The 23,527-nt window shown below is 48.8% G+C and overlaps 1 protein-coding gene across 6 annotated transcripts in view; it reads left to right on the plus strand.

Moving 5' to 3' along the window:
- The window catches only part of phldb1b (pleckstrin homology-like domain, family B, member 1b), a 79,212-nt gene that overhangs the window by 43,893 nt on the left and 11,792 nt on the right, over window positions 1–23,527 (plus strand). For 2 of the 6 annotated variants that reach the window (XM_087841223.1, XM_087841226.1), the window contains exons 7-16: window positions 14,435–14,722; window positions 14,973–15,119; window positions 15,221–15,358; window positions 16,159–16,287; window positions 17,319–17,474; window positions 17,633–17,743; window positions 17,822–17,911; window positions 18,932–19,066; window positions 20,399–20,560; window positions 21,988–22,104. In XM_087841223.1, coding sequence (XP_087697349.1) covers window positions 14,435–14,722; window positions 14,973–15,119; window positions 15,221–15,358; window positions 16,159–16,287; window positions 17,319–17,474; window positions 17,633–17,743; window positions 17,822–17,911; window positions 18,932–19,066; window positions 20,399–20,560; window positions 21,988–22,104 — 1,473 coding nt within the window. The remainder of the gene's footprint in view (window positions 1–14,434; window positions 14,723–14,972; window positions 15,120–15,220; window positions 15,359–16,158; window positions 16,288–17,318; window positions 17,475–17,632; window positions 17,744–17,821; window positions 17,912–18,931; window positions 19,067–20,398; window positions 20,561–21,987; window positions 22,105–23,527) is intronic. The other 4 variants (XM_087841234.1, XM_087841246.1, XM_087841238.1 and 1 more) reach the window with 3 other exon arrangements.

Consider the following 23,527-nt stretch of genomic DNA (forward strand, 5'->3'; position numbering starts at 1 on the left):
GTTCCAGTCCTGCGCATGCGTAAAACGCAAGAAGACTCGGCCTGTCTCATTCCTGTCTGCTGCTTATTCGCTTTCCAGCTCTTTGAAACGTCGCGGCAAGATGTTGAGGAAAAGCAGCGGGTTTGTTAAATGGACTCACAACGAGGTGGAGTTGTTGCTGCGAGAAACACAAAAGTACAAAGATGCAGAAGCAAGTGAGAAGAGTAGGGCTGACCAAACTGAGAGCAAACAAAACAACTGCAGTATAATACCCTTCACTATCTTAGTTTAATTGGTCACATGACTGCATCACATGACTGAAATGTGTCATCATCTTCAAAAAGTCTGTTTTCACCGTCCACACTGTGACACGAAAGCAGCGTTTCAAATGTGTCTGCTTCGGAGAGCGTTTTCAAAATGCTGCGCTTTCGTCCTGAGCAGCAGGGGGCTGCTCGAACCCTGCTGCTCAGGGGTCAACCCAGTTCTGGACCTGAGTCTGGACCTGAGTCTGGACCTGAGTCTGGACCTGAGTCTGGACCTGAGTCTGGACCTGAGTCTGGACCTGAGTCTGGACCTGAGTCTGGACCTGAGTCTGGACCTGAGTCTATGCATCTATGTATGAATAAACATGGCAGGCCAACCAACAGTTTGTTAGGCGCTACAAAGGGACTATAGTGTAAGACTGGGAGTGGGTTTATCCACAGCAGCGTGTCGATGGTGCTGCTCTGGTGACCATATCAGAGCGACCTGATCTAGAGTCCGTTTCGAGTGCTCTATAACTTGGGCTTTTATTCACAGCGAGTATTGATATGCTCATGGATCTGACGTGTCAGCCATCTTTGATATGGTCATGTGACAGAAAATGTGAAAATGCACATCGCACCTTTGGAAAAGTGGATCAGTTATGCGTACACAAACACATGCACGAACAGAAATGCATGTATGCCTAATATATACTAAAAGAGAAGAGAGCCATGCTGTCTATGAGGACGGAAGCCCCACCCACCTTCTGTTTGTGAGTGCCGACCAATCAGGAGAAAGCTAGCTTACAGGGAAAGAGAAGACGAGCTAACAGATGTATAAAGAATATGTCGTAGTGTAAATGATGCAAACTTGCCCTGGTGTTTATTAAAGTTTATTAAAACACAGGAGGACAGTGAGGCTGCAGTTATCACGAGACCAGGATGAAATCACTGATCAGAGACGTGAATGTTAGAGACTCGTCGCCTCACTGAGACATGAAAACTCAAATTGTGTTACCAACCTGCTGACCTTCACACACCACGGTCAGACACTTATGTTTACAACAACCTTCACCTGGTGCAGCTTCCAGACACAGACAATATTGACATTAGATATGGCTCACAGCTCGTGTGAGGGCGAGCACATAACTGAGCCTTCAGGAGGCTAACAGAGGCTCTGAGAGGCTAAATTCCTCAGCAGCTTGTTATGTTGCTGCATTTGTTGAGCTCTGTGAGGAGGCAGGGCGTGGAGCTGCAGGGCCTGTAATTAGTCACAGTCGACTCACTGTCATGACAGATTCTTCTTGCCCGTGAGCGTGTGTGTTTCAAAGCCTTTCACACACAGCCTCCTACTCATTCACACAACTGCTTACCAAAAAGCAAAGTTATGTGAGCAGCGAGCCTCCACAGCAGTGTGCTCAGGAGAAAGCAGCCTTATTGTGAAACCCACAGGAGCACACAGCTCAGAGGCTGCAGCTGCACACATTCATAGTGTGGCGCTGCTTACGTGCAGACGACACACTTATGTGGCTCCATGTGCTCTGAAGTCATTTTAATGTGGAAGGAGTTGAACCAGGAAGATCTCTGGACACCTGTCAGATACCTGAAAAGGACTCGACATCAATGACCTCAGTCCACTAACACTAGGAAACCAGTGCAGACCATCAAACATGTTTGTGTTTAATAATAATGACTAAGATATTGACTTTCAGTGGAGGTCTTTCACCCAAATCTCTCCAACCTTTGCTCACAGTAGGTGTACACAGAAGACAGTAACAGGTGAAGTTTTCCTGTTGAATGTAATGAAGACCATGAGACGTAGTTGGAGGTAGGGCTGGGCCATATCATAGCTTTCATTGGTGTAATGTTGGGCAACGATAGGAAAATGAAATATGGCGATAGAATATGGGTGAAACGCGCATGCACAGTGCCTTTGTTTACATACGCACACGGCGGAAAAAGCATGGCGGTGACGCAGAAGAAGAAGAAGGGCGAACGCGGATCGTTGAATGAAACAGATGAACCAGGATGGGTTTGTGAAAATGCTGCAACTTCAGTGATGTGGAACTGGTTTAGCTTTCGTCCGTCAGATACACAACAAAGCATGCTAGCGGGCCGTCGTTATTAGCAACCCGATTTTATGTACACGGCACTCAAAAATCTGTCAAAAACGTTTCAGTACGACTTTGCTAAGCTACGAAGCCGCTTGATGGATTGTCGGAGCATTACGGCGATCGTAGGCGGAGCCTCGCGGAGTGATACGTACTGTGCTTCAACATAATATTACCGTATTGTGTGTGTATAACCTCTTTTTAAGTTTTGTGGATATTATACATGGTTATGCTGAGGATATGTCGGCCTGTTTCCACTGGAAATGCCTTTTGGTTAAACTGTCAGCGAGGAATTTGCATTTGCACTGTTAAACTTTTATATAACTTTAATGCAGATAAAACAGCTGCTTGTTTAAGTGAAAATACATTGATGGTAGTGTGGTGAATCTGAAGTTCAGCACTCAGAGCAGACGTCACCTGAACAGGAGGACCAGGAAGTTGGTTGTGTCCATCTGGAGAAACGTTTCTTCATCCAGGTGACTCCTTCAGTCTCAGCTGACTGCAGGTTTCCGACCTTACAAACAGCACCTGCACAATCACTTGGTTTCCCTTTTCCAGCTTGGTGCAGGTGCTGTTCTGTCTTTTTGTGCCGTTCAGCATCTGGTCTGTTTGAGAACCTACGACTGTCAGAAAGTTTATTAATCAGCATATCAAGAACTCACAGGCTCATCGGTCTGACGTTGGAGTAAGCACTTTTTTGTTAAGAGGACAAGAGCGGTGAGATCTATCGCAATAGTTAAACTTTTCTATCGAGAAAAAGTTATTTCGTGATACACATCGTTATCGTTCCATCGCCCAGCTCTTTCAGGCTCATCCACACTGAGCTGAAGTTCTGGAGGAGCTCCTCTGTAACGAGCTCACAGCGATGCTGACCGTGCACATTTTATAACGCTGTGCTAAAAAAGTGAACTTGTCATGGACGTAACCCGAGTGTGGGGTGATCCCTGACCTGGTAATAAAAGTTGGAAGCCAGACTTGGAGGGATCCAGATTTCAGTTTGTTGTGATGGATGCGTTTACGGTCCTCCAACCCTTTGCTGCGTAGGTCGTAGCACGGAGGTGTGTTGGTGACGCTCTGACACTGTTGCATGTTTGAGCCTGTTTGTGTTTGTGAGCTGTTGTAAAGTAAAACGAATCATGTACATCACGTTATTGCTCCATGTTTGAGTTTCAGACCCTGGTTGGAATAAGTGTAAAAAGGCGAGCAGAGAGTGCAGGTTTGTGTCAGCTGTGGGCAGTGATGCAGACTTTGATGCCAGTAACGAGCGAAGGGGAAACTCTTTAAACAGCCTTTAATTCAGCTAGTTGTCACCAGCCTTTGGAGCTTGGCGGTAAGCCCTCTCTAATGACCGAGCCCGTCTGATGCAGGCTGTCCGGCCTGGCGCTGCTCTCGCCACATGGCCGTCTGACTGACACGCTGACTTGGCAAACACAGTTGGCATGTGAAGCGAGCGGCAGAGTGCTTCGTCCTCGGCAGATTCACACTTCGTTATCAGTGAAGACGGTCAGGCCTGTTCAGAGACGTTGTATTTTGTGCTGTTTATTAATGCAATGGGCTGAACCAGGCCACTGTGCACGCTCTTACTTTGAAAGGGTGTAGAGCAGGTGCAGCTGCAAAAAGCTCTCTCTCAACCCAGAATAGCAAATGACAAAAAAGCAAGTAGGACTTCATCGCTTGCTATTCTGAGCAGAGTTTACTTTGCACAGTGACTCAGTGTCTCTGTGGGGGACTTCCACTCAGATTAGCTTCAGATCTGTGTGGTGGGGGCCATCCTCAGTCCTGTGGAGAGAGAAATCTGTTGTTGGAATCCCTCCTGGTTGCTCCCGGAGGTTGATAAAGGTCGATGCTTCATGCATCTTTGATGAAACCTTTTCCTCAGATGTACAACTCTCTCTAGACTCGAGTTCTCTTCTCTTGACCTGCCCTTGAAATATCAGCGATGGGCCTCGAGTTGTGAGGACTTTGCCTCAGGCAGAGATTTGATTTCGTGGAGTTTAAAAGGAGGTTGAACTGCTGTCAACAACCTGTCCCAGTCCGCCTCCTCGACGGTTTCCTTCATATTCCGTCTGAGGTGTTGGGGAGGGTGTCTTTGCCGTCGTCCACGAGGATTAGTGCCCCAAATATACCCGCGCTCTGCGTATGTGTGCCGTCGTCTCCTACGACACGACCAAATATGTCCAGCTACTGTGGGACAGTGAACCTGCCCACCTAGGCTGCCAAATATATCCTGCACCTAGACTGCACGAACCCTCTGACCGGCAGGGAGTTTTCTTTGCGCTCAAAGGGAGCGTTTGAATCGCAGCTTTGTGTCATTCACAGTAAATATTTAGACTGTAGCAGCGAGCTGCCCGTCTGCATGTTTACTGGCAGATTACTGCGATTCCAGTGTCTCTGCTAGAAAATCAGACGGGCCGGGAAACAGGAAAGGATAGATGTGCTTGAACAGATAAGACCACTCTTTATCTGGGACAGCCATAAATCTGTCCCCCACCCATCCAAAGGAAAGCTGCAGTAATCCAGTCTGGAGACGGCACCAATGACGCCGCTGCAACAAGAGGCAGATTAGATCAGCGCGTCACACCCACACAGCGTTGTGTTCACTGCTGTTTGGCTCAGAGGACACGCAGCAAGTTTGAAAAAGGAGTTTGAACTGTTTGGCTGCTGTTTGCTGGCCTGCCCACTAGAGGGCGCCATGCTACTGTTCAGACTCTGGTGATGCTGACCGGCAGCTTCCACAGCACTCACTTTTTAAACCCTTTGAAATGCAGATTTGCTGAAAAATGAGAATGTCTGTAATGAAATGCACAAAGACAGAGCTGTGAGGAAAACATGAGCATATATTATCTAAATGTACGATCTTTGATGGGGGCGGGGCACTGATGTTGCTGGTTCAGCTGCACCAGCGTCCGGAGAAACCGCCTGCAGGACGTTAGACGAGTCAGACTGAACTTTTATTGTAATACAAACGTATAAACCTGAGATCTGATGACGCAACTGGAGTTATAAACGGAGAAGAAGATGAGGGATGTTTGCATGAGGCAGCCAACGTTTGGATGACAAACTCAAAAGTTACATCAACCATCACTGGTGTCTGACGATGCAAACACCTGAGGACATGAAGAGCGTGCAGGGTGGAGCTGAGTGTCGAGGGTTGTTTGTGACTGGAGGACGTCTACAGCATGACCTGCTGTGCCGCACACGGTCAGACGGGTAAACTGGTGTCAGCAGGCTGGGAAGCTCGAGGCGTTAGTGGCTGCACAAGGAAACGAGGAGGAGCACAGAGGTTGGTGGAGGCAGACGATGTGCTGAGGTGAGCCCTAAGGACCAGCTGACAGTCCAAACCTCACTTCCTCTCCAGCAGCAGCTGAAGAAGTCATGCAGACCGCAGCATGGGGAGCTAAACCTGGATTTATAATGTGGTGAAAAATGATCAACGCTCTTAAAATATTGAGTTTATGTCGACAGAATAAGTCCTCACACACAGCAGGCAGCGGGTGCATACATGCATGAACCATCACTGCAGCATGGTGCTCCAACACATCCATCCAGTATATTAAAGGATGTAACTGCTGAGTGCTTTGGTGAAAATGACCTTTTTCCTTGCTGAGTGTGAACCTTCAGCGTGGTCTTCCTCCTGGAGCAGACTCCTGAAGCTCCTGATGAAGTGAAATTGTTTGGAGGCTTTTAATGTGCCTCTGCTGAGCGTTTAAAGCAGCACAAAGCACTTCAAAGGCGCTGCTTTCATTATTAAACAGCCAAAAGAGAAATAATTAGCAGAAGTTGGACTCAGTGCAGAGAACAGTCGAAGCACTTCAAAGCTCGCTCGCTGATATCTACAGCTAGGAGTGCGTCGAACAGCTGAAGACCATCAGTCATGGGAACGTGGCCTATTTCAGGATAAACTTCTACTTCATGTGCAGAATTAGCCCCTTTGCTTTTCTTAGAACTGCCCAGCAGGGCTCCTCCCACTCCAGGAAGTGTTATGATCTCTAACTCCACCTCTCACAAGACCTGAGAGGCTGAGGGTTCTGAAGCGGAGGGTAGGCTTCGCTCCTCGTCGGTCCCAAAGTAGCTCGACCAGGAGGCGCGCAGAGAGCAGCTATGGAGCGCTATCACACGCTGAGCAGGACCTTCCCTCTGCTGGGAGCTCAGAGCAGGGAGCAGGCCGTGGTGTACCTGCTGGCTCTGGCTGGAGAGAAGCCGGTCTTTCTCAACAGCATGGCCGCTCTCATGAAGGTAACTGCTGCTGCTGATGTTCACGCTGCTGCTGGCTGCATGTGGTGTGGGTACAGCTCTCAGACTGTTTGTGTGGAGTTTGGGAAATGTGGGTCTGTGCTGAAGCAGAGGGCAGGCGCAGCCCTGCTGTGTGCTGCTCTCCGTGCACACGCTGTGGTGAGGGATGCATGCTGGGATAAATCAGCACGAAGCTACATTTCAGACACGTCTGTGTGTTAGTCTGTGCTGCTACCAACACTATAATCTCTCTAAGAGTAAACAGGAAGTTTCTAACAGATGTTTGCTTAACAACAAGTGAGCTGTTCCATATTTATGTGACAGAGTGATGAAGTGAGGGAGCTGAGCTCGGTCGATGCTGTGCGTCTGGCTCCGCCCACGTGGACCCCTCAGGTGTTATAGATGGATGATGCCACAGACTGGTTACGTGTGTGAGCGACCTCGTACCATCACTCAACTCTGAATGCAGAGAAAAGGTTTCACTGCACGAACCTGGAGCTGAAATGTGTTGCAGCTCGTAGCCCTGCTTAGCAGTCTGCATGTGCTGGTGTTAGACTCGTGTCAGGCTCACAGCAAGCCTCGTTATTATTCGAACCCAAACATGTATACCTGTGCCATCATACACAAACGACAGCAGCATCTCCTCAGTGTCAGAGCAGCCTGACCCACAGGCGTCTTCCTGTAAGGAGGAAGGTGCAGCAGAGCTCTGTGCTGCTGCATCCTCCACGGTGCAGCTGTTTGCTACGTTAACTCAATCTCCTCCAGCCACACTGTTTTGTGCCTGGAGGAGCTGCCTGACATTGTTTTGGCAAAGTTGCACACCGATTCAATATTGATTTTAGTGACCTCCGATTGGCGTAACCGGGTGTCATTACTGCCGACGTGAATTATGATTTTACTGAATTTACGTTTACCCTTAGCCAGCAGTTTTAAATTTCCTTCAATGTCGCCTGCTCTGGCCCCTGGAAGACAATTGACTATGGTTGCCGGTGTCTCTAGCTTCACATGTCTGAGAACAGAATCACCAATTACCAGAGTTTGACCCCCAGCGGGTGTGTCACCGAGTGGGGAAAAACGGTTAGACACCAACGGGTTGGTGGTGTACCTGGGGCTTCTGTTTAGGACTATGCTTCCTCCTCACCGTCACCCAGCCGCCCTCTTTCCCCAGCTGCTTGGGATCTGCTGGGGAACAGCTAGCGGGGCCTACGCTATCTTCGGCTGCACCAGCTACAGGGGCCTGGCTAGCTAAGGGTGAATGGTAAATGGACTGGTTCTTATATAGCGCTTTTCTACTCTTTCTGAGCACTCAAAGCGCTGTACACAACTTGTACATTCACACCCATTCGCACAAGCACATTTTTCTAAGTGCTTTCTAAGTAACATTCACACACATTCATACTCCGATGGAGAGCAATTTGGGGTTAGTATCTTGCCCAAGGATATTTGGCATGCAGACTGGGGAAGCCAGGGATCGAACCACCAACCTTCCGATCAGTAGATGACCTGCTCTACCACCTGAGCTACAGCCACAGGGTGAGTGAAGGGTGCGAAGCCGAGTCTCCAGATCAGTAATCCTGGCCTCCAGAGCTGCAAATATGCTACATTTGTTACAGATATCATTACTGCTAAAGGAGGCCGAGGAGTAACTAAACATCTGACACAATGAGCAAGAAAGTGCAGAAGGGACAGGTGAAGTAGCCATGGTGCTAACGGGTCGGCTACGAGCTAAGCTAGCGAAACAGTACAGAGACAGTGAGTGAATACTTTGGCTATAAATTAGGTAGTGAGTACACAGAAAGTGTGCTTCGGATGAAGCACGTGAAGATTATACTGTGAAGAAAGAATGTATTAAAAGTTGTTAATTAAACTGCTAAGCAAATAAGCTACTCAGAAACACCACTGTGTTTGAGCAGGAACAGGAAGCGATACTATACCACAGAGCGAGCGAACACCAAGTGACAGCGCCTTGAGGCGACTTTTGTTGTGATTTGGCGCTATATAAATAAAATTGAATTGAAATTGAACTGTTTGACTGCTGCACCCAGCAGCTTCTCGGGCGTTTAATCACGTCATTTCTCATGCGCAGCAAATTGTTTAAGTTGACAGAGCTGATGTAACGGGCTGCACGTGTTGCACACTCGGCGTTCTCTCCATCCTGTAACAATCGAGCCATAAGCCTGCTTTATGGTCTCCCAGCAGCGTTAGAGAACGACTCCCATCTCGCCTTTAATCGCTGATCTCGCCTTTGATGTTCTCCTCTCTTTGACGTGATAACTGGAACCTGGGCCGCACTTTAAGAAGTGGCCTCAGGCCTTGGACGCCACTCAAAGAGGAGGCGTCGGCGGTTTAAATGCCAGCCACCCCCTCTACGAGCAACAGCCCTGTAGTTTGATTGGATGATGGGTGCCAGTGACTCCACGCTGAGGACCACCAGCTTTATCAAACAGCTCTTCCTGTTTGTGCGTTCAGCACAGAGAAACGAGTCTGTTTGTTCCTCTGGGAGCTGAGAACCACGAGGCTGTGATGATGATGGGTTTGTTCTGCAGACCGTGGCGGCGGAGGCGACTCCTCGCCACCACGCCTGCAGATATATGTAGAGAATAAGGCTTTGTTGAACTTTCCCAGTTCGCCCTGCAGAGCCTGTGCATGTGAGGCTCGTGTTCACGCCTGTGACGTAGGTTGAGCGTGGCCGTGCGCTTTAAAAGTAACCGCTCTGATCAAAGGTACTCAGGCAGGGGAAGGCCCTCGGGGCGCTCGGGGGAGGAGGGGGGAGGAACATTAAAGGCTATGAGGATAAAACAGGAGACGCGACTCTCCTGGGAGAGAGGGAGACATGAGGAAGCTGCTGGGAGGATGAGGATGGTGCAGAGTAGCAGCGAGGCGTCCGCGGCTCTGCAGACGTGTGGGAACAGCGTCGCTGCTCAGAGCAACACTGTTACAGCGGTTTAATGACTGAGGGAGGAGCCACGTGGTAAACACACAGCGCTCACACAAACATGCTTCAGTGGGAGCGTGGCGCCTCGCCAGGAGACATGAACTGTTTCCTGTTTGTTTCCTGTTTGTTTCCTCCTTCCTCTCACTGCTGCCTCAGATTACAGGACATCACCCACAGCACAGCGTCAGTGTTTCTGCCAGTGGGCTGTAACCCACAGACCATCAAGCTTCAACACCAAACCATTCTTCCCCACATGCCTCGTTCACCCGTTCATCTCTGCTGTCTTGCCCGAGCACATTTGGCACATAGACGGGATCAAACCACCAACCTCTCGATGACCTGTAGATGACCTGTAGGTGACCTGCTCTACCTCCTCAGCCACGCCCACGTGCAGTAAATGGTGATTTCACTTATGTGAGGAAAAGGTTTCCCACACCTGCCTGGCCTGTGTGGAGACGCCTCCTGTTAGTCCACTCATGATCCACTCATGATCCACGGTCACACAGTGGGTTTAATGCTTTGCTTTCTAAACAAATGTTATTGTTATTAGTGCTCGTGTCAGATTTGGAAACTGTCTGTTCAAAACTAGGCCAGCTGTTTGCTCCTGGTACCTGCTGGCTTTACTGCACTACAGTGACCTCAGCGACGTGTGAGGCTCTCGTCTAAGAAATGTAGAGCGATGGTTAATCTGCAGTAATCCTGTCGACACACATTCCCTGGAAAACCTTCGTTTGTGGTCGTTTTGCTTGAAACAGCCACATTACGAGGATAAAGCAGCAGCACCGGCCTCACAGCGCTTTAATCCAGCTAATCCACCCCGTAGGTGAGGCCGAGAGGGTGGTGCAGGCTGGAGACGTGGGTGGAGTCTGGGTGACCCAGCACCAACGCTCCAGTAAAAGTCTCACGTGTGGCATTCAGACTGCACACCGATCTGATGCTGCAGCTTTGTTTAAGCAGATTATCAAAGCTGCAGTTTATGAATCAAAGTCGTGAATTTGCTGTAAAATGTGTAGAAAATCTGTTCGCCTCCTCCTGCAGATGTTGGTTTACTGCAGGATGTGACCAGAACAAGGACTGAGCTGTCTGTGGTCACGTTGTTGGTGGTTTCAGATTTGTGACTTTGTTTTGTGTCCCGCTGACACAGCAGGGCTCACAGGCAGGTTTAACCAAAATAGAAACGCTCAGATGTATAAAAATCTATTTGAGGCTCAGCTTCATGGACTACCATCCTGAGTCACAGGATGAAGGTTGACACGTGACTTCACTGAGGTTCCCTGTGAGCGTACACAGACGCTACGAAGCACTAATGTGTGAGAGCACGTGAGACTAACCGTCTGCTGTAGGTGGAGGCAGGTGTGCAGCACTGTGACACGTACAGGTGAGATAACAGAGTCAGGGAAATCATCACAAAGCTGTAAAATCAGCTTTACCCACATGTTAGTGTCGTTACTGTAACAGGTCAGTGGCTTCATTTACTTTGAGAAGTCAAGCAGGTGACCTCTAATGACCCGGCTGCAAATACATGTTTAGCAGTGCTACAGCTAGCCTTCGTGGCTAGGCTCATGCTGTTTATGTAGCGAGTGGGTTTTATTTCCTGTGAGTGTCATTGATGGATGTTTGTTTATAATGGTCTCCGTGAACGTTGCTGTGGAGCTCTGCCATCATCTCCAGCCCCGTCAGCGTGGAGGGGAATGGCGTGATGTTACGGCGTGATGTTATGGCGTGTTGGAGACTCTAAGTCTGTGTTTGTCTGATTTTGCTTGTGTGTCCATCATGAGAGCAAGTAAACTCTTTTCCCAACATCAGGTTTTTAAAACCAGTTTCAGATTAATAGTGGGAGAAGTTCTTCTGTGGGCGCGTTCATGAAACTCTGGACGTCTTTCTGAGTCATTTCCTGGTCCAGATGAAAAGCTCTCCATGTTGTAAATGTGCTGCTGTTACTGTGTCCTGCTGGGACGTGAGTGCTGGGCATGCAGGGCTCTGATTAACACGCTGACCTGCTGCACCACCTCCGTCCTTCTCAGCCAGCTCAGAGCTGCCTCAGAGCTGCCTCAGAGACGCCTCAGAGCTGCCTCAGATGTCTGCACACACACTTGGACACAGGTGGACGATTTCTGTGAAACAAACCCAGAAAAATGGGATTCACAGAAACCTGTCCACTCTGACTGAGAGCATCTCTGAGGCCCAGTTTGGAGCTGATTTATGTGGAAGACTGCGTGATGCTCCTCATCAGGTTGGCTCGCAGTCAGACGAGACAGCTTATGAACCCCAAACAATCTAACCTTTGTGTAGAAGCAGATGTTGAGTGGGAGGACTGGTGTAGGTCTTGGTTTGAAGTTTTCTGGTGAATGTACAACACTGCTGCACAGCCCAGAGGGGTCTCGCACTCCCACTCGCTCAGTTACAAGCTAAGCTGCTCCCAGATCCCAGGTTAACACTAACGGGGGGGGGGCTGTAGCTCCTAATCGTGCAGATGCTGCAGTATGGGGGGGAAGACGCACCGAAGCTCATTACTGTGGCTGAAACTGCTGAATGAGATCACAAGAACACAAAGTCACTGAGTTGGCTTCTGGTAAAAGATTGGTTGGAGACTTTGAAACTCTGGTTGGTGTTTTGTTGCCGGCTGCCGCTCGAGGGCTCCCACAGCAGGAGATATTTGGGTGGGTGACCCCACACAGTGACAGCTGAGTGCCACAGAGAGGCTGCCGCGGTGTTTCAAGCAGTGCGAGCTGTTTGCTGTGAGGCCGGGAGCTCAAACATAAAGTGGACGGCATTATGTACTGTGTTCATTTTAATATGTTACCACCCATCACAGGCTGCAGCCACAGCAATGCCACCCACTGTGGACTTTCTCTCGTGACCTTTAGCATTGCGGTTGTTCTTTCTAATTTAGACACGACCGTCTTTGAATGGCGGTGGAGCGCTAACTTGTTAGCTGAGGTGGATCCATGGAGCATGTTTGTGCAGCACATGGACTCACGGGACACGTGGAGTACTATAAAAAGACTGGACAGTTACCACCACAGCTCGGGTTGTTTCAAAAACATCCTAAAATCCACAAAACACAGTGAGATGGTTAATGAGTGCAAGGCTACAACGCTAACTGGCACCAGTTTGTTCCAGGTACTGGTAGGTGAACCAGTCAGACCACTGGGCCAGTCTGGTGAGTTAGTCGGCGACTCGCAGATGGTGACAATAGTTTAGTACTCGAATAAAGCACTTATTAAAAAAATAAATGTTCATGCACACAGCGACTGACGGGATCACAAAAACCAACAGATTATGCTGCTTATCTGCATGTACAGTCGCTGTAAAAAGAACAGTACTCGTAGTGTGGAGCATTCAAGTGAGTGTTAATAGATGTCAAGGAGGAAAGATATCAGCAGTGAGAGAAGCAATTGTTGCTGCCCATCAACCTGGGAATGGTTATAAGGTCAAGTCCATCATTCTACAGTGTGAAAAGAGTTTGTGGAAAACATTCAAGATTGTTGCCAATCTTCTCAGCAAATTCACTCCAAATTCAGACCATGCAATGCTCAGCGAAACTGGAAAACATTCAAGAGCTACATCTCAGACTCTACAGGCCTCAGTTAGCGTGTTAAATGTTAAAGTTCATGACAGTACAATTAGAAAAAGACTGAACGAGTGTGGCTTGTTTGGAAGTGTTGCCAGGAGAAAGCCTCTCCTCTCTAAAAAGAACATGGCAGCAAAGATTAGGTTCATTAAGTTTAATCTGAACAAACCACAAGACTTCTGGAACAATGTCCTTTGGACCAACGAGACATGAACTCCTCTGTATACCAAAGTATTGTAAAGTCAAATGTGAGGCCATCTGTCCAACAGCTACAGCTTGGACAAAAGTGAAGCAGAATGGCTGAAAAAGAAAAGAATCAAGGTGTTGCGATGGTCCAGTCAAAGTCCAGACCTCACCTAACTCATATGCTGTGGTGGGACCTTAAGAGACCCGTCCCTAAATAAACATCAATGAACTGAAGAAAATTTGCAAAGACGAGAAGTTTTATAAACTGATCTATAAAACCTTGAAAGTGAAAGAGGGTCACTCTATTTTCACTGTGTCTGTGCGCAGCAGTGCACAAATCTGACTGTGATACTGGATAAATAGCTGGATCTGGCGCCTTTGTAAATGGACTGCTATATGGGCCTGATCTATTCAATACGGTTCTATTATAAAGAAAGAGAGAAAAAAAAAGACAATAGTTTAGTAGATTTTTCTGAGTTTTAGGACAAATTTCTTAACGGCTACCAGCTGAAGGATAGTTTGTCTTCACGTCTGTGAGTTAATGATTCAATCTAAATGTATTTATATAGGATCAAATCACAACAGCAGTCAGCTCAAGCTTTATGTACCACAGAGATTCTGCAGTAACAGGATCTGCAGAGAAAACCCAACAATCATATGACCCCCTATGAGCAGCACTTTGGTGACAGTGGGAAGGAAAAACTCCCTTTTAACAGGAAGAAACCTCCAGCAGAACCAGGCTCAGGGAGGGGCGGGGCCATCTGCTGTGATTGGTTGGGGTGAGAGAAGGAAGACAGGATAAAGACATGCTGTGGAAGAGAGACAGAGGTTAATAATAATAAAGTAATAACACAGAGCTGTGTGTAAACAGTGGAAAAGGGTGAGTGAAGAGGAAGCAGTGCATCATGGGAGGCCCCAGCAGCTTGTTGTAAAGAGGTCGAAGGTCAAAGTCAGCCGTAGTTCGTCTCAGTTGATTATAAAGACAATCAGCTGATTAATCAGTTATAAGAATAATATCAGCTGCACCTTTGCAGTCAGGAACAAGCAGCTGTTCAGAGTCTGTGTGCACAAACACATGAGTGCGTCTCCCGTCACAGGTCAGCTGTTTTGCGCTGTCACTCCTGCCTGTGCAGCCCTGATCTCATGTCCTCCTTTCCTCGTGTGCTCGCCGCAGGAGAGACAGCGACTAGAGACCATCTTAAACCTCTGTGCTGAGTACAACAAAGGAGAGGGCCCCGGCCTGGATCCGCTGTGCTTGGGGAGGTCGGGATTCCCGGGATGTCTGGAGAACGCGCCGGGAGGGACGGCGTCTTCCAACACGCTGCGCCTAGCGCAGAGACAGAGGGAGAGCGACGAGGAGAACCTGAAGGAGGAGTGCAGTAGCACAGAGAGCACTCATCAGGAGGTGAGGACGTCTCCTGCTCCCAGCGCAGCGTCCACGCTGCACAATGGAGACAGACAGGTCAGAGGTTTCACACGCTGTCTGTGCATGCAGCTGCAAACGCTCGGCTGCACCAGGCTTCATCTCCACACAGACTCAGCTTCTCTTTGAAGCAGTTTGTCAGCTTTTGCATTGCTTGTGTTTTTGCACTGGATGCTGCACGAGCTCATTTCTTCTGTTTGTGCCGTCAGTTAATCGTCTTCCTTTGTTCGTCCTAATGATTACATATGTTTGAACGTGAGCCTGTTCTCACCTCTGTTTCTCTCTGAAGCACGAGGACTCCTCCAGCGCAGGCAGCGGCGGTCGTGTGGAGCTGGGCTACCTGGAGGAAGAGCGGGTCCGTGTCCTGGCTCGGATCGACGAGCTCAAAACCCGGCTCACAGAACTGGAGCAGCAGCTCCAAGAGTCCAAACAGGAGGTAGAGCAGTGGATGATGCTGATGGGCATCATCACCTCTTCATAACGTTTGTTCTGAGACAGAGCAGCTATGATGGTCCCACTGTGTCACTGTCCCTCCAGGCTGAGATGGAGCGCGCCTTGCTGCAGGGCGAGAGGCAGGCGGAGCTCGACCAGATAGAGACCGAAGCTGATATCATCGCTCAGCTGCAGCACAAGCTGGACGAGCTGGAGAGCGCCATCCAGAGAGAGAAAGACAAGGTACATGAAGCCGTAATCAGGAGGGCGGGGCTTCAGGGTTTTGTTTCAGGTCAGAGGTTAAACACAGACACACTCACTGCCTGTGCTTTCTTCCCTCACTGGGTCATCGCTGTCGGTGTTTCTGAGCATCCTGATAGACGTCGTAGAGGATCCGTGCTGCGAGGGCTTAATAAAAGTTCAGTGTCTGCTGTTGCATGTTTCTGCCTTAGGTTGGTCTTTGTGCTCAGTCTCACTCAGCTGACTAACCGCCACCGTTAACCCTGAATCCTCCCTCTGCTTCCTCTGCACTCAGAGTGCGCTCTTTCTTCCCCTCTGAAGGAGGCCTGTCTGTAGCTTTCGGTTCTGCTCTGGGCCTTTAATGAGACGTTTCACCAGCAGAGGCAATGCTCGAGCATGTTCTCCATCCTGCAGGTGGCGTCTTTGTACTCACAGCATTTCACTACAAAGGAAGTGGAAAGAAGATGCATTTAGTAGCTTTCTGGTAGCCAGTTGTAAACTCTGTAGCGTCCTCGTTTCTCCACGTGCTGTTGCTGCAGCACGGCCGATAACAGCAAGGTTGGTATTTATTGGAAGGGCACCCCGGAGGCCTGAGGTGGGAATGCTCTCTGCTCCATCACAAACACACTTTGTGGAAACTTCTGTGCAGCTTATTGATGTTTATTAAAGGTGCTGTACCTGCTACTTCCTGTGTCTGTGTCTAACACCTTACAGCGTTTGATTTGCACGGCGTGGATGTTGAGCAGTGTGTTTCTGTCTTTCTCTCGTCCATCCATCCTGTGTGTGGGTGTGTGTCTTTCTAGGAGAGGGCTAATGTTGAGGCCGAGCGCCGGGTTCTGCAGAGCCTCCAGGAGGGCTACGCTGAGCTGAAGAACCAGCTTCATAACTGTCCCGAGTCGCTGCGGGAACAGTTGCAGGAACAGCTCAAGAGGGTGGGTCGTCAGAAGCACCCGTCCATCCTTCCCAGCTCCCCACTGTAGTCCATCCCACCCACAACCTTCGCTGTTACAGCACCAAATAGTTTTTCTCTTTAAGTGGAGTTCATGTGACTCAGAGGCATCCTGACAGATACAGACTGTTGACACATTAGAGCGTCTGTGTAACTCCTCACGCTGAGGCCAGATCTCCGTCTGGGCGCACACATGATCATCTTTGAATCACCGGGGAAATCTCATATCTGTGCTGTAACCACGCAGCTGCAGATGACGTGTGACAGGAACATTAACGATGCATGTTATTAAAAACAGCAGCCAAGAAGAGCACGTTTCCTTTTCTCTGTTTGATAATGAAAACCATCACAAACAACACAGCCCGAGTGCTGATGATTACGTTTTAATGATAACGTCTAACCAAGCTAAATATTTGCTAGTGTAGGTTCACTAAAGGTGGCCCCGCCCACACGCCCACTCAGCTGTGGACGCCCCGTCTGTGTAACGGGCATAAAGGTTGCAGCAGTTGTGCAGAGAGGTTGTTTTTAGGTTTTCAGTAGCCGTGGAAGTGTGTCACGCTTGTTTCTGGACTCTTTGAAGCCTCGGTGTTAAAGGCGTTTCCTACATGCTACAGAAGAAGCTCAAACGGGTCATGTGACACACCCCTCCACTCCACTGCATGTGTGAATCTGCATCTCTTCTGTCATTCGCTCACATAATGCTGCTCACTAATCATTAACCTAGGCCCTGACCAGATCCATGCTCTTCCCCTCCTCGCTGCGTCACTTAGCATCGGGAGCATCAGGATACGTCTTTATGCTCACTGAGAACAGCAGGTTTGAATGTTTGAGGTCCACACTGTTCATGTTGCACCAGCTCAGCCAGAAACACCAGCGTAGGTTTGAAAGTGCTCCCCAGGTGTGTGAGACAAACCGTTTCTGCTGTTAGGCAGCAGTTCAGTGAGCACGGCTTTAAAAATACTGCATCACTGTCTGAGTTTGTCTGTGAGATCATGATTGGTGTTGTGTGATCAGGATGGAGAGGCGCTGGAAGCAGGAACTAAAAAGTTTGAGGACCTGGAGTTTCAGCAGCTGGAGAGAGAGAGCAGCCTGGAGGAAGAGCGAGAAACCATCAGCCAGCAGCTGCTCCAGGAGAGAGCCGAGTACCAGCACAGCGTGGCCAAGAGGAAGGTGAGGACACGCCATGCTGCCCGCTGTGAACGTGTCACACCTGAGTCTGATTGTGTGAATCTTAAAAATGTATGAGGTGGCAGGCGCCATGTCACCTGCGGGCAGGTGCACCATACGTTAGCACAACCGCAGCACCGACGTTTGTGTATCTTGTGTAGGAGAAGGTGTCGGCTCTGGAGAACCAGGCCAGCCAGCTCGGCCTGCAGGCAGCTCAGGAGTGTGAGCGGCTGGCTAAAGACCGAGCGCTCACGCTGCAGATGCTCCAGAAGGTACGCACGCTCGCACATCGACATAACCTCTGACCCAAAGTGTTGTTTTGGTCCTAATGGCGTGGTCTGATTGTCCAGGAGAAGGAGAGGCTGTCGGCCCTGGAGAGGAGATACCACTTTCTGACCGGAGGAAAGAGCTTCCCCAAGTCTTCCACTGCCATGAGGGAGGTGAGACGCTTTGAGTTCATGCCTGAAAACACAAGGCTCACAGCTGATTCCCTCCATATTTACCTCACGGTGATGTGCTGCTGTGCACACGTGCTGTTAACCTTTAATGCATTAGACTGATTGTGCAGTCCAGGTAGTTTTACATGCTCACAGCTTATAATACGAGGTCAGCATGAGGACAACATTCAGACAGTTGATCGAGAGCCGTCGACCTCATGTCACTATTCTGCTTAGCAACAATGTGTCCATGTTAGCAGGGCAGCTGATGTTAGAAGAAACAGTTTCATCGCCCACGTCAGCCTCATGACGTGAAGAAATATGAAGCAGTTTGTCCCTTGAAATGACTTTTTTGTTAAAATAACTTCTTTAAAAATCCCAAAGTGATTTAATATGAAGGTGACACGAGCAGAGAGCACAAACACGCTGTGTTACTCAGTGACAGACTCACAAACTGCAGTTTGATTTGTTAAACATGAACACAGTGTGTGCACAGAGAGCACCAGTGTGTGTGTTCGATGAGAGGCTTCAGTTAGTTAAAATCTGTCTTGTTGTACAATATTTGAGAAAACAAACTTCTGGTAAAAACTGTAACATGTCAGGGCGCTGGCACGATGGACGTTTGGCATCGACAGTAGAAACGTGCTGAGAAAGGCTCTGCTGTTAGCTGTGTGAAGCATCCACAGTGAGTCTGTTGCCTCCAGCAGCTGTTTCAGACTCCAGCTCTCTCTTCTTCCCACTGCATCGTCTCCTTAATGCAAATAACTGTCCTTGGACTTTCTATCACTGTTGTTGTTTTATAGTATTGTTCTGTTTATTTTTACCCTGCTTTGTGGGACAATAAAGAACGTGAATAGAAACATGAACAGCGATGCCTCCTTATCGAGGCGGCTTTGCAGCCTGATGGTCACTGAACCCGTTAAACCTGTAACAGGAAGCTGCTGCTGCTGTTTCTCTTTCTTCTTCTTTTAACGAAGCCCAGAAACGTTTCTGTAGAGATTAACCTCTGCACTGTCGAAACAGGAAGTGCTCCATATCAGCGAGGCCCACCTGTTGTTGGAGGACTGCCGCTCCTCCCAGCGCTCCCTCTGTCGAGCCTCTCCTTCCTACTTGCACCCCTCCCCTCCCTGTCAGTTGTACCCCAGCAGCCCTGCAGAGGTAACGACCCCCGCATGACGCCCTGCTGCTGTGCTTCCTGCCTTTGCTGTGTCGTGGTGACCCTCCAGCTGTAGTGTGCTGCCGCCCGGCCAGTTTGAACCTTTTTATTTCAGCACTGCATCACCTGTGCCAACGTGTGCCTGGTTTGTTTATGTGGCGCCGGTTCACGGCGGCAGCTGCGCTGTTCCTGTTGTGGCGTGTTCCTGTGTCATCACTGTGCACCTTTCAGTGTGACGTGAGCGAGCCTGGTTTGCACAGGTGTCACAAAAACCATGAAGGATTTGTGTACCGGCTCTGCGTGTGTCCGTGTGTGTGGTTCCACGTGCTGTGTCTGAGCGGCACCGCGCTGTCCTCGCCGCTTCTCGTCCTGTCTGTTGTCGGCTGCGGCTCAGGAATACGTGAAGCTGTCGGACGTGTGTAAGATGTACGGCGGCAGCAGCTCGCACGGCCGCTCGTAGATGCTGTGCTGGCTGGCGCCTGTGAGGTACCATCGCTTCCTGTCTTGACTCTCCTGTCTGTCTCCCAGTTCCATGTCACGCTGCTCCCTCTGCTGGTCGCTCAAAGTACTGCTGCTGTCACAGTGAGGATGCTGCTGCAGCAGCGCTGGCATGCTCGGCTTCGGACTGAGACGTGCATGTTTGGATCAGTGAGGCTCCGTTTGGGAGAAACGTGGTTTTTGATGTGATCCTCACAGACTGAATGTAAAGATGAATGTAAGCTGTGCTGGTACAGGCTGATGGTTTCATGATGTCACGAGTGACACGTGTTGGACAGAAGCGACTTATAAGACCCCAAACATCTGAAGCAGTTTTCTGTAACTGCACATCAAAGATGGCTGCAGGATAAAACTTCAGATCGTTTAACTTGTTAGCTTTGTAAATAATATGGAACATAAATGCTTTATTATGTAACCAAAGGTAACAATTTATATGAAAATATGATGAATTCCATTTTAAATATGATTCCAAATGACAACCACTTTATACGGGCGAGGCTTAAACGCAGAGACGTGTGTGTCGCTGAATCCAGACCTGCATCTGAAACTGAAGCAGAAACACGTCAGTGCTCACCTGGACACACCTGGATGTGCTGGGCTGTGAGCATCAGCCTCTCTGTCACCTGGTTCTGTGCTGCAGCTGCTGAGCCGGGCTTTAACCCCGCCCACAACCCCGCCCACGTGTTGTATGTTTCCACGAATGCTGTCGTCGTCAGTTTATGATGTGAAAACACAGACTGGAGTCAGACCTGCTCCTCTTGCTTCTGCTGCATCTCCTTCCTGCTGACCGTTTCTTCTTCCTCCTCTGTCTCCTCCTCTTCCTCTCCTGTGTGAAGGATTATGTGACAGTGGGCCAGTTAAATCAGATGTATGGGATGCCGAAGGTGGAGTCGTCCCCGACCTCCCCGCTTCGCCAGCCCCTGCAGCCCGGAGCAGTAGACCCCACCTTCTCCTGCCTCCCCTCTCCTCATGCCTCCTTCCCCCCTCTCTCATTAGAGGTGTGTGCTGTCTTTCCTCCTCCTCCTGTGGGTGTGTGGCGTGTGAAAGTAATGTTTATTACTTAAGAACTAATATAGAAACATAAAGTCTAAGTACGAGCTTTGTCCTGATGTTAAGTGCAAACATTAGTCTCACAGCGTTTCATTAACATCACGCGTCTTTAGTGGTGCAGTGAAACGGGCTCATCGTGTTGTCTTTCTGTAGCACGCACACCGCCACGGTGCAGAAACCTGAAAACAACAAATTGAGCTCGGCTCTGCAGCGTGCTGCGATCAGCCTCGGACATGGATAACTTCCTGCCCGTGTTTCCTGTCCGCAGCTCCTTGTCTTTTAAAGCGAGATGGTGTCTGTTTACCTGAGCCTCTCATTAAAAGCTGCAGTGGGACAGCTGTGTTCATGTAAGCTAACATGTTTAGAGCATGTGATTCATTTTTTGGAGTAATGATCTGCTCACTGCCACCTGGAGATGAGGTCATAAAACAGGAGCAGCGGCGTAAGCGTCGTGTGTCGGTGCTGCGAACCCTCGGCAGTAATGGGAGCGTCAGTCAGGACGATGGTGCCCAGTGACAGCTGAGTTAGTGGGATGGTTGAAACAGGAGGACGTAAACACAGGAAACAGGTTTTTCACCTGGAGGCTAAAGAACAACGTGCCGCGGTGACTGTAGTCTGTTTTCACAGCTTTTCAGCGTGTAGGATGCAAACGTTTCTGTCCTGTTTCTACCTCTTTCTTTCTTTCTTTTTTTTTTTTTTTTTTTTTTTTTTCTTTTGCCTGTCCCATTTGGTTCTTTCGCCGTCAGAACTGTTGTCTGAAGACCAACAACGATACCCAATGGATTTATTTTGCCAAATGGATCATCATGGCATTGCCGTATTGGTCCATTTGATCGACCTTTGTTTTTATTATTTATTTTATTTTATTTTCAGTTGTTACAGACATGAGTGAGGGATAGGAAAGGGAGAAAGAAAGAGGAAGGAAAAGAAAAACAGAAGGGGAGAGGGACAGTGAGAAAGGGGGGGAAAAATATCTCCGGGATCACCTGTTGAGAGAAAAAGAATAGAAAACAAGCAAAAAAAAACCAAAACAAAGCAACATACTAAACACAACACCATCGCATTAATCTAGCTAAGTGTAAACAGCAGTAAATACTAAATATTGAATGTTGTTGTGCAGCACGCAGGACAGACAGCGCACAATGTGCTTTGAAGTAGCAGCCAAGAAAGGTGTGATTTAAGTCTACGAACAGCGAACACCTGTGTGCACACCTGTGTGGGTCGGCGCGCTTGTATTCAAATGGTTTCCCCATGTAATGGTCTGCAAGAGGATGTAGAGAGCCATATAAGAGGATGTAGAGAGCCATAGTTTCTACGTCTTTCTAACTTCTCCTTTTCCCTTCGTCCCTCCTCTTCTCTCTCTCTGCTGCTTCAGTCTGACGGCTGCAGGCCTCACCTGTCCAAGCTAGACTTAGAGCAGTGGTACCAGGAGCACCTCTGCCCTCCCTCTTTGCCGGCCAGATGTTTGTCGGGCCGCAGGCCTGTGCTGCAGGTACAAGCTTTTTCCTTCCTCCTCGCGCTGCTGCTCTCACTGCTGTTTCTGTCTGCTGTAACACAACTGCAGTGTGCGTCACCTGATGCTAACAACTGCCTTCAATGAGTAGAAGGATACAGCTGCGTCAGCTGAAATGATTCTGACATATAAACGAAATGATAGATCAGTGAAAAGAGTTTAAACACGAGCATTAAATATGAAGTATAAGCATCAAAAACCTAGTTAAAATGAAGACGGCACAGGAAACGATAAACAGGCTCCTCCTCTTCCTCTTCTTCCTCCTCCTCAGGTGCCAGCTGGTCAGGATATTTAAGGTGGAAAGAACTTGGTTAGTGCTGGTTAGCGGGCACTGAACTTTCAAAATAAGAGTGAGGCATCTTTTTTCAGTTCTGTTTCCTTCTTTTAGTTTCCAGAGTGCACTGATGCTGATAACAACAGCAAAGTTATTCACCATAAATGAATGAATAGTGTCAACAAAAATGATGATGATCAAACCTGTTTGATTATTAATAATTCTTCATTCACATAAGATGAAACGTTGCAGTGAAGCTCCTCCAGCCTCCCAGAAACGTTAGAGACGAGCTGCGTCACAAATCAACACAAGAGTCCAGCTCTGAACGCCACAAGGATCTGCACATTTGTGCTCACTGTGTGAAACGTTTTGGACTGAAGTTGTTTGCTGGTGGCAAACGAGCAGAGAAAACCTCAATCACAGTCGAGTGAAGCCTGAACGCTTTCAAGCCGTTACTGTGAACATGAAGTCTGCACAGACTCAACACGAGAGCATCAAGTCAACGAGCCCAGAGACACAGTGTGTGTGTGTGTGTGTGTGTGTGTGTCTGTGTGTGTGTCTGTGTGTGTGTCTGTGTGTGTGTCTTTGTCTGTGTGTCTGTGTGTGTGTGTGTGTGTGTGTGTCTGTCTTTGTGTGTCTTTGTCTGTGTGTCTGTGTGTGTGTGTGTGTGTGTGTGTGTGTGTCTGTGTGTGTGTCTGTGTGTGTGTCTGTGTGTGTGTCTTTGTCTGTGTGTCTGTGTGTGTGTGTGTGTGTGTGTGTCTGTCTTTGTGTGTCTTTGTCTGTGTGTCTGTGTGTGTGTGTGTGTGTGTGTGTGTCTGTGTGTGTGTGTGTGTGTGTGTGTGTGTCTGTGTGTGTGTGTGTCTGTGTGTGTGTGTGTGTGTGTGTGTGTCTGTCTTTGTGTGTCTTTGTCTGTGTGTCTGTGTGTGTGTGTCTGTGTGTGTGTGTGTGTGTGTCTGTGTGTGTGTGTGTGTGTGTGTGTGTGTCTGTGTGTGTGTGTGTGTGTGTGTGTGTCTGTCTTTGTGTGTCTTTGTCTGTGTGTCTGTGTGTGTGTGTGTGTGTGTGTGTGTCTGTCTTTGTGTCTTTGTCTGTGTGTCTGTGTGTGTGTGTGTGTGTGTGTGTCTGTCTTTG

Source organism: Neolamprologus brichardi, chromosome 1 (assembly GCF_056152115.1).
Source record: "Neolamprologus brichardi isolate AB-2024 chromosome 1, ASM5615211v1, whole genome shotgun sequence".
Classification (NCBI taxonomy): domain Eukaryota; kingdom Metazoa; phylum Chordata; class Actinopteri; order Cichliformes; family Cichlidae; genus Neolamprologus; species Neolamprologus brichardi.